General features: G+C 36.9%; 1 protein-coding gene across 2 annotated transcripts; it reads left to right on the top strand.

The window, feature by feature from the left end:
* Positions 1 to 3,006: 3,006 nt before the first annotated feature.
* LOC107583291 (RELT-like protein 1) lies at positions 3,007 to 10,761 on the top strand. Of its 2 annotated transcripts, none has more exons than XM_016269472.1 (4): positions 3,007 to 3,055; positions 8,110 to 8,355; positions 9,517 to 9,643; positions 9,752 to 10,761. In XM_016269472.1, the coding sequence occupies exons 1-4, from the start codon at positions 3,027 to 3,029 to the stop codon at positions 9,773 to 9,775; spliced, it is 426 nt and encodes a 141-aa protein (XP_016124958.1). In that variant the 5' UTR covers positions 3,007 to 3,026; the 3' UTR covers positions 9,776 to 10,761. The 2 variants fall into 2 exon arrangements, with proteins under 2 accessions (XP_016124958.1, XP_016124957.1); XM_016269471.1 differs by having other exon boundaries at positions 9,517 to 9,652.
* Positions 10,762 to 11,524: the final 763 nt, after the last annotated feature.

The raw sequence follows: 11,524 nt of genomic DNA, 5'->3' as shown, positions 1-11,524 counted from the left end.
GCTTGTCCAATGAGAAAGGCTGAAATTCCAAGCGGGAGTTTGGAAATACTGGGGAGTTTTATGACCCTTTGTGTGAGAGCATGGTAATTTGCATGTGGAACTTGAATCAAAATTACTAAAGATTCTTAGAACACTAATATATTGCCTATGTATCAACATATAATATACACCTTCGTTTAGATCATCAGAAGACGAATTCATAGATACTATACATGGTAGGATTACATATAGGTAAGATGACATGAAGTGTGGTTCTATCATAAGCCTGCATAAAACAGTATACAATATAAAAGACAATATACAAGGACAGTAACAACATACTCTGAAGGATTATGCGTGATCATTCAAAGAAAGGTTTTCCTGTGAATTAATTAGAGAACAGTCCATTTCTCTGGGCATTATGTGTCTTTCCTATGAGGAAAATGAGTGAGTTTCTCTGCCCACATTCCTTTGGGCAATAAAACCAGTGATATCAGCATTGGTTGCCATGGAACCAGAGGCCTGTTCTGCCTTTCTGAGGTGTTAGATGCATTTCGGGGGAAGGGTCCATAGACCCTCGTAATTGGCCCTTTGGTTAGGTAAGGGGGTGTTATATATTATTTGTTAAATATAACAAAAAGTTGTGTGTCTGATTGGTCCAAATGCTACATATTTTAAATTCGAATATAATTCGAATTTTGATATTTAAGTAAAAAATTCAAATTTAGTTTTTCAGCCATTTTGACGCTTTGATCTGAACGTAAACAACGTATCCGCGTACATACGTTACAGGTCATATGAGCAGTTTGACACACCCTCCAGGACGTAAGCCTCTCAGAACTGATTACATGTCTTTGTGAGTTTTTTATTTACTGAGGGAAATATGAGGTGTGGTAAGCAATCAGTCACATTGTTTGTAATGCAGAATTGATTGTGACGGAGCATGAACAATCCTTAGCTGACCTCAGAGCAGTGAATCATCATGAGGTCACACCAGACAACATGTTCTCCTATTAGTTACAGAGTGTCCCCAGGTTTATTCAAACGTATTCAGCTGCTTTGAGTGACCACAGAATCTACCTAAAGTGCATCAGGAGCGTTTCTAGCCTCCTTTCAAAAAGTGTCCCATATTTGCATCTTTATTGCATATGCGGCTGCTTAATCGCGGTCACGTGAACGATAGACAACATTTGTGAGTTTTGGATTGTAGGTACTGTAAATATCAGTGTGAGAAACTGCTGCAAACAATTAAGTGAGTAAACTGTCTGAATAATTTAACCTGAATCGCAAAATATTTCAGACCTTTTTTCGAACCCATTTGAGTGATTGGATCAGTACTAATTCATCTAGTCACTGGTTCTGATTCTAAACTGCTGATAGAAACACAAAACATGACTGCACAGCGGTTTCACTGGGTACCTTAGGAAAAAAAGGTCTATTGATGTCCCTAACCTACTCTTAGAAATAAACAAAATGTTTGATCAGTTTTGAAAAATTAAAAGAGAAAGAAATCAATTCTTTAAAAATTAATTTTCTCAATATTAATCAAAAATCATCTTGATTTCTTGTTGGCACCTGTAGATGCTGTAAAGTCCATCCGTAACATTGCATCTTATCAACGTTAAAGTTTACAAGAAGTTCAGTTGTACGCGAAATTGGCGGCAAAAATGATACGAATATTGAGGAAATTATGGCAGAAGGAAGATTTGGTTTTCAAGCTAAAGTAAAGTAAAAGACCACTTCTTAAACCAGAGAAGATGAACATGTTGGTATTCTTGTGAGAAGAAAAAAAAAGTCACCGGCAGCCAGTTTAAATTTGCTTCTCTTTTTGTTTTCATTTTGAAAAGCTTATCTTTGCTGTTTATCTCACGTCACGCTATTTCTTTATCATTATAATTTTTTTAATTTGATTCCTCAGTGTTTGCTAAACATTTTGTAATTTATTAAAGCAATAAGCCCCAAAGAGCCATGGTTTACAGTGAATTTATAACAGCTATTGGACGTTGTTAGGCACGACCCTTTGCTGTTATAAATTCATTGTAAACCATGACTTCACGGGGCTTATTGCTTTTATAAAATGGTTATTCCATATATGTAGTAAGGTTTCACAAAATAAAACGTTATGTAAACTGTAGCCTACTGTTTTATTGTTGTTGTGCTTTTTAATTAAGAATAACAATGAATCCATCTTTTGTTTTAGTCTTTAAAAGTGAAAGGTGTATAGATATAAGCAAAACAGACAATTATCTTTTCTTCTAAAGGTGACACCAAGATCGCGAATTGGAAAGTGAAAGCGCATGATCGCTTATAACACAGCACAAGAGAAATTCCCATTTACCAAATTTGAATAACAAATTATGATGATCTCCATGGTGACAACATCTGATCAACAGCATTTTAAACTGTTTCTTCCCCATAAGTATGACACGAGCGGTAAACAGGAAGTGATACTACTGCTTCTTATGTCTTATACATTTGTGTGGCAGCTTTCATGTTGCACCATGTCCACTGCTTGGTCATTGTGCATGACTACCAACACATTACCGTTTCAGAAACAGGCGTATTTCTGCATATCTATTGGATGCGTTTAATCAATAAGTGGTTTAAGTTATCTAGCAGTCAACTTCTTAAAATGGATAAGATGTTCTTGTGTAAACGGAAGGAACTAAAAGTTTAGTGCTAGTCACTTTCATTGCCAGTGGTTGCACAATTCATGTGCCACTGTGTGAAAATATTAACATTTTAAAGTTGGCTGCCTTTTTGAAGGCATTTCAAATTGAAAATACCCTGATGCCATTGCACAATGAAACTAAATGGTGGCCTGAAACTGCCCTCTGTCCACTGCAACTGTGAGTATGTGCTGCAGTAGTAGTTGCATCAGAAGGCAGTCAGCTGCTTTCATTAGGCAGAAGACTAAACGGTTTGCTTAATGGTTTTGCATCTGAGGCTGCAGACTCTTCTCTGTGCTAATATAAGAAGTCATTTAATGAACTCTCTCTTTCTTTCTTTCTTTTTTTCCACCAGCCAACTCCGATGCACTCAAAGCCATGGTTCAGGACAGTATAGAATCGGAGGGGTAAGACCTTGTATATATCTTTCCTGAATTTTGTTTTCTTTTGTGCTGTCTGTAATCTGATGTCCTGAGCCGGCATATAAAAAAAAAAAAACACGTAACAAATTCATTATTTAAATGCACTATTATGTTGGTAATTCAATAGGAATTCAGAACAAAAAGCTAAGTAGAAGTATTTTCACTAGCGGCCTATTGGGTCCTCACTTAAAAATAAAGATATAAATGCTATATATATATCATATAAAGATATTTTCTCACTTTTCCTCACTTTATATAAAGACATTTTTAAAAACACATTAGCATTCTTATAAAACAAACATGAATGTTTCAGTAGACATTAATGGTTTGTTAGCTTATTAAAACTCAGTAGGTGTTTTGTGAATCAGTGCCCCATCCCTTTCACAAGATGGCGCTGTCACTTCTCAAATAACGGCAGCAGCACAAGAGGGCAGAGTAGTAGCAGCATTGAGGCATAAAGGTAGTTCTGTCTGTCTCATATGACACATCGTGGGGGAAATCACCATGAAGCACAAAAGCATCAATCACTGACACTGCTGCAAGCCAGAATTAGATCCAGGAAGACTTTCAAAACCGCATATACAGAGAAGTCATGGAATATGAGTCTGGGTGGAGCATTGGTCTCACCTTATAAGTTATATATAAATGTTGCTGTATGTTATCAGCATCATGACATCAGTTTATAGAAGGTGAGCGTTAATTATCTGGTGCTAAAAATATATGCTATGACATCAAGATTAAGATCCTTTTGAATCTTTTCAAGGGATCTTCACTTTTTTTGAACTCATTGCTCATATACTATATATCAGCTGTTCATTTCAAAATACTTGAGTGAATGTTTCTTCATCCTGAAATGTTATATTTTAACTCCGTTTTATTCATCTTATGCAATTCACAGTCTTCCACATCAGTCACTAGATTAAAAGAATTCTTCTGTCATTTACTCACTCTTGTCATTCCAAACTTGTGTGTTTTTATTTCTGCAGTGGAACAAAAAGGAGATAAATGTAATGGTTGCTTTCAAGCTTCACTAGAATTCAAAAGGACCATAAAACTATCTTAAAAGGGTTTTAAATGTGTATTTTAAAACTTCTGAACTGTTACAGCTGTTAATATAATCCGATAATCTTCCCCTCCAGTGACTAAAGAAAACTGTTGGGACCCGTTCAAGAGAGAGAACCTGAATGAATTGTTTTAGTTTAACCAATTCACTGAATATTTATTTTATTTATTTAAAGGGATCATGACATGGATTTTATTTGAATTATTTTAATGTTCCTTGAGGTTTACTTATAATGTTAATAAAGTTTTTTTTTTTGCACAAAAAAAACAAATAAATATGTGGAAAAATGATTATTTTCAACCCCCGTTCAAACCCTCTCTCTGAAACGAACTGTTTTAAGAGGCGGGTCCTTTAAGGCTTGTCAGGAATCAGCCACTGTTATGATTGGCTAATGTCATTGTATAGGAAACACTGTCAGTGCCTCCTCGCTATTGTGAGTCATTTCCAGACAAAGCATTATGAAATCATTTACTTAGGGTTTGTGATGCAGCTGCAGTCAGATCTAGTTTCGCTTCATCTTTCAACAAATGTTTCTTTGTGAACTCTCCATGACACTGTGCCTCATTTACAAAACAAAACACTCCGGACAGTCCTCTGACACGATCCAGGATACCTTTAAAATAAACTATCCACTTGTTACTTACGCAGGGAACCTTCTGATATCTGTACAAAGACGCGAAAGAGCTCTTTAAATGCATTAAAGCAAACATTCTTTCGCTCCATTTGTCCTATTAACGACAGACTCAAGTGTGTGGATTATATCCGAAAGCAAACACGCATCTGTATACTGTATCCAGTGTAGAAAAAATAGCGGCAGTGATCGTAATTTTTATTTGCTTTTGACGCAACAGTCGCATTCAGCATAATCAGGTGTCAAGCCGCTAAGTGGCTGCATGCCAGTGGGCGGGGCTTATGTCAATGTGTTGCTCTGGTGGCGGTGTTTATGCAAACGACTGCGACTGGATGACATCACCTTGCACCTTGGATCCAAGATAAGCCATTTTTTGAGGGATATTACATACAATGTCCTCATCATCAATAAAAAACATTTAAGTTATGAAACTTGCAGGATGTATTAAGCATACAAAGACCTCTTCTGTATCGAAAGATTAAGGGAAATTTCGGTTTCTCATGTCATGTCGTGACATGTCATGCCCTTTAAACCTTCTTGAGGCTTGAATCACAATCTTGAATCAACCATTGTTATTACATGGAAAATCTCAACCAGCAAATTCTACAAAATGTCTCACTTTTTTGTACCATGGAAAAAAGACAAAGTCATATGGGTTTGGCACAACAAGAATGTGAGTAAACGGTTACAGAATTCTAATTTTGGGGAATTCCTTTAATCCTTCCTTTTCCCCAGATGTCCTCTGATGTTGTGTGTGCGTGGTGTATGTTTTTCAGTTGGTCTGAGCATTCATGTGAATAACAGATTTGGGTTGAACAATGAGGTCACTCTGCTTGACACACCGTATAAGCAGCAGAGTGAATTTGATTCCTACTGTCTTTAACACAAGACTGAGACCAACATAGAGAGACTGAAAAGAAGAGTATAGGGAAGGTGAAAGGTTTAGAGCAATCAGATGCTGTGACGAAAGGAGCTCTGGATTGAGTGATTAGGAACTCAAGGTGTGGAGAGGAAAATTAGGAGTGGTGCTCAGAATGAAGGGTGATTGGGTATTTTGCAGAGGAGATGTTGTGCTGTCCATTCTCTAGACACTTACTGAGCGCACAGGGCATCCATGGGGAGATGAGTCTGGGGTGAAGCTCATGAATGGAGGGGTGGAGTTTGCAATTTATGTCAGTGTACGTGCTTGCAAAATTTATTTTGTCAGAATACTTAGCTATTTATAAAAGATCGAAAGTGGAGAAAGATGCATTTTGCAGCTAGCAGTGTTGAAAAAGCTACTCTATCCAGACCAGCAGATCGCTGTATCTGCTTAAGATCAACACATTCATTGAAAAGAACCGACTCAAAATAATGAATCTTTTGCCAGTTGGGCATTTCATTTCATATTCTAAGCATGGATATGTAGCGTTTTGTGTCACTACACTGCTACTTAAAAAAATAGCTTGCTACTGAAAAAGCTACACTATGTTAAAAGTAGCCTTGCTACTGTCAAGATACTGAACATTTTTGGTCCACTAGTGAAGTGTAGTTAACTTAACACTGGCAGCTAGAAGGTGTAGTTATGACATCTACCAGCAGGAGCTAATGAGACCTTGGCAGCCTGTAGAACCTTGCTTTGAAGTGACAACTTTTTAATTCAATGTTTATACAGTAAATGATCAAACTAACTGATTTCATATTTGAGCTCCATTGCAAAACACAATGAATACACTTCTTGTGTAGTGTGTGTGTTTGCATGCGTGTCCCTTGCTCCTTTATGTTCCTCATAGTCCCTCTTGCAGGTGGCAATTGAAGTATCTCTGTCCTGCTCTTCCTCTGCTTCTCAAGTCAGGCACACGTGCATATGCACACAGAGCAGAACAACATCCCGCGCAGTGTAATGAAGACAGATAAGAAAAGACCGCTGCATTTCCCCCTTTATTTTTTTTTAGTTGGCAGAGTGGAAGGACAAAATAAATAGAGGGAGAAGGTGAGAGGAGAAGACAGATAAAGCAGCCGGGGAGAGAGTTGGTCTGTCTTTTAAAGTAACTGCTCCAATTGTGCTGTATTTCAGCTCAAATATAGTACCTGTGAAAGGTGAAGCTTTTTTTCCAGTTTTTCTTTTTTCAGTGATTTGGTGTTCAAGTTTTGATCTATTCACTTAAATAGACATATTCACATAATTAACATACTAATTGTGATGCTGCTTACTTAAGTTTTAAAAAGATGTTATAAAAATATATCACGATATTAATACATTCATTCTAAAGAGTCACAACACAAGGATTAGGTTAAATGGTTAGTTCACCAAAAAAAGAAAATTCTGTCATTAGTCACTCACCCTCATGTTGTACCAAACACGTAAAACCTTTGTTTATTTTCGGAGCACAAATTAAGATTTTTGATTAAATCCAAGAGCTTTTTGACCCTCCATAGACAGCAATGCAATTACCACGTTCAAGGCCCTGACAATTTCTTGTCTTCCGTGTCAGTCTTTGACGTGCGTTCACGAGAGTACCACGACATATGCCTGTGGTGCTGCTGACGCAGGAGCCAGTGTTCTGACGTACAACCCAAATGCGCTGCTCCTCATTTACAAGCAGAGGATGACATGCTGTACATAAAACAGTCATTCTGAACGTGTAAAGATTTATTCTGTTTTTTGTTTTTTTGCCCAGCCTTACTTATTCGAACCAGAATATTCAGATGATTAACTAAGAGATGGATGTTCTGCATCAGAACACCAGCTCCTGCATCAGCAGCACAACACGCATGTGTCGTGGTACTCTTGTGAAAGCCTGTGTCGAATTGTTGAATAAAGTGGTTTTTTTTTTTTTCCCCTTTGCGCACAAAGTATACTCGTAGCTTCATAAAATTACGGTTGAATCACTCATGTCACATGGACTATTTTAATGATGTCCTTACTATTCTGTGCCTTCAACGGGGTAGTTGCATTGCTGTCTGTGGAGGGTCAGAAAGCTCTCGGATTTCATCAAAAATATCTTAATTTGTGTTCCGAAAATAAACAAAGGTCTTATGGGTTTGGAATGACATGAGGGTGAGTAATTAATGACAGTATTTTTATTTTGGGGTGAACTAACCCTTCAAGTCTAGTCTATCTGCGTGTCCGAACAATAGTAAAAATACAGTTAATTTGTTTAAATAGTATGTGAAAGTGTGTATTATGCTATGATACACGTTTCCAAATTAGTATGCTTGGAGTAGGTCAAGTCAAACACATTGTGGGCCACAGAACCCACCGCAGTGTTCTCTGTTGTATTTACCAAATTTTGGCATATGTAACTAGGTCACCTGGGTATTTCATGCAATTAAGCTGATATTTTTCTGTTCAATTTTCTACAGTGGCCCTGTGACGCCCACCTCTCCGAACACACCCACCAGCCCTGAGAGCCCTGCACTGCCAGGGTTGCCGCCCAGCGCAGCCAAACACACCTGCAACCACCTGCACACCATCGGAGGGATCGGAGGACATAAGAACATCTGCAACCGCTGCAACCAGAAAAAATGGCCTCTGATGAGACGCTCATCCAGCAAGAAACTGGACAGACGCAGTCACATAGGAGAAGTCACAGTGTTGTCTGTAGGCAGGTGTGTGTTACATACATAAACACTTAACATATGATGAATTACATGTGAGGTATGAGTCAGGATCTAGACGAAAGAGACGAGCCTGGTGGGAAAGAACTGGACTGGATCTGGCTGGTACAATGAGGTTAGGGTTGGGCATTAAATATCAATATTGATAATTCTCGGAAAATTAATTAATTTGAAATATTTCAGCTAGATGAATAGAGGTGTTGCTAAAAGGTCTGGATGTACTACACATACTCGATCATGCGTGACCCTCATGGTGTTTTCAGTGTCTGCTGTTTCACTAAAGGTCTTCAAGACAAACCACCAAAATAAAATGTTGGCTTAACTTGAAATTATGACATGTAATATGATACATATTATATAATAAGGAATATAATACAACCCAGATTTTTCATCCACATTTTAAATGATGCTGTATGCAAGTTGTTGTGCAGCACCATGTATACAAAAAAAATTATAATAATAATTAAAAGGTAACACCTTATTTTGATAAGTCTACTTTTGACATTCTACTAACTTTGTAACTTTGCAAATAGTTCTCAACTACCAGTCTCTAGTCTATTAGCAGACTGTCTGCTTAATATCTGCTTTATTTTGATACACTTGATGGTCCCCCAACAGGTATGTCAACGCATTCTACTAAGTTTTTTAACTTGTCGTTGCAAATGAATGAGATTTAATTGACATGTAGCCTAGTTGCAAAGTTACTTATAGTTAGTACAGTGTTAAAAGTGAATAATACTATTGAATAAACCAAAAATAAAAATACAATGTTTTGTTTACAATGACAAATTAAATGAATTGCTCTATTTTCATTTGATTACATTTTAAAAGATTGATTAAATTATTAAATAAGTTGTATGAATTCATTTCGTCAGGTGCTATTTATGATGATACATATTTATTGAATCATGAAACACAATCAAGAGAAAATATCTTATTTCATGGGGCTATAACTTAAAAGGTAGATACTATTTGGAGTTATACAAATTGTGTTTACATTCTTTTCTTGAGGTCTGAAATTTTTTTTAAATCCATTTCCTTCCCAATCATTGATATGAAATTAATGTTGTGATAAATATTAAGACTGAATAATATGGATATTATTAAGGTCTGAGCTTTGTGCTCTTGTTACCTCTCTCTTTCTTTCTCTAGATTCCGGGTGACAAAGTGTGACCCCAAATCGCCCCGGGATAGGCGGACGTTATTGATCACTGAGCCCAATGGCAGTGTCCCCCCTTCACCTGCTAACGCTGACCCCCCTGAACACAGCACAGGCCCAAAGTCACAAGTGAGTGGCTTTAGTGTGGAAAAAAACCTCTCATTCCTAATGCAGGTTAAGCAATCAAGTGGTGTTTTTATCCTTGTTTTGTATGTGGTTTGTCTTTAGGAGAAAGGAGACAGTGCAAAGTGACATCTGTAGAGTTCCAGCAGCTTCTCGGGTGACATTTAAAAAAACTTTTAGTCTGGAAGTTACAATTCCAAATAAGACTTAAGAGAGATACTATGACAAGAGATGTGATGATGGAGGAGGAAAAGAGGATGATGGATGCGAACCCTCCTTTTTGTCATGTGACAAAGTCAGTTGTGGAAAGGTGACAGAAGCCATTTTATATACATTAACCTGTCACCATGCCAACACATCTTTCTCAGACATCCTTGTGTCACCATCAGTGGCAGATGGCTTCATTTGTGCTTGTTAATGACTATGAACGCGTCAATGTTTAATCTAACCTGTGTCATGGTCGGAGGTTTTCTTTGGGCTACTTCCAGGATGTGGGAAGTTTTGTTCAAATTGTTTCCCTTTTTTTCTTTTTTATTGCAAGCTGTGATAAACACGGGAAAAACAGAGCCATGAAATTTCTCACTGGTTACAATCTGGACTAAACGTTTTTTCTTATCCTATTGTCGTCTTAAATGGACTGGGTTTGATCTCTTCACTAAATACAACTTTTCACCTTTGTTTTTTTTTAATGACTCAAATTGTGTCTTGACAACATTTTTCTGTAAACCAGTGAAATCGCATGTTTAATAGATTAATTTATCAACCTAGCACGCCTTAACCGACTGGAAGTTTGCTTGGTGATGTCTGGAACAGAGCACTGCGATCAATTCACCAGTCTGTCGAGCACTCAACGGTTTAGAAATGATAAATATTCTTAGTTTCATGATTCGTTATAGCTTGCATGTGACCACAGAGTTCAGAAACTCTCAAATCTATAGCCTCATATATTATTATAATGTCAGGCGTATATAATAGATAAGACCGTATCCTTCACTATACCTAATATCTTTGTTATCTTTGGGAAAAACAATGTATGGTACCTCAAAAAAAGTACAAGTGTCCTTGGTTAAATATTGGACTTTTAATAATTCTGTGTATTTTAACAACAACAACAAAAAACCTTCTAATAAATATACAGTTGACTTTTTTTTTTTTTTTAAATGTGTTTAGCCTTTTATTAATATTGTCATTATTGTGCCACTGATTTTTTTGCCTTTTTTTTTTTTTGCACAAACACCATAAAGGTAGACCTCAAGATATCTAGAAGCTTTCTAGTTCATTGCACATGAGCTTGAAGTGCTGGAACAAATTAAATAAATGTTGCCCATAGCCGTCTTGTTCAAATTTTAGATAAAGGTGTTCATACTGAAATATTAACCTTACATCTTAATGTGTACAGAAATGGTCACTTCAAGTAGTCATTTCTGAAATTGAAAAGAATTAAAGAAATGTTAAAGATGTATAAACCGAAGGATTGGAAGAATTATATGGAGTTGTTTAAATAAAATGAATGAGAATGTACTGTTATATTTTACTGAAAGTCTTGTACCCAGAATTTATACATTAAAAAGATTAAACACATTGGACTTGTTGTTCTGATTCTGCTTTACCCACAAGCCACGTCATTTCCATTCTGAAGCACAAGACTGATCAGGACACACTTTCCCACTCACTATGTACTTGCACATTTGCTACACTGAATGCTCTGAGGTCAGCTTAGCTCAAAGGTAATGGCTTTGAGAAACTTTAACTTCTGTGTGTCCTCACAGCATTCTCAGCACGATACAATCACAGAGCCTTCATCCATAGTAAAACATGAGAGGTCCTTGCATCTGTAGTATGTTTTCTAGAGCTGGACTGAGGTTAAAGATCAGTAAG

This window comes from Sinocyclocheilus grahami, unplaced genomic scaffold (assembly GCF_001515645.1).
Source record: "Sinocyclocheilus grahami isolate Dianchi unplaced genomic scaffold, SAMN03320097.WGS_v1.1 scaffold52.1, whole genome shotgun sequence".
Lineage (NCBI taxonomy): Eukaryota > Metazoa > Chordata > Actinopteri > Cypriniformes > Cyprinidae > Sinocyclocheilus > Sinocyclocheilus grahami.
The sequence above is the reverse complement of the archived record's forward strand: the minus strand, read 5'-3'. Positions and strand labels throughout refer to the sequence as shown.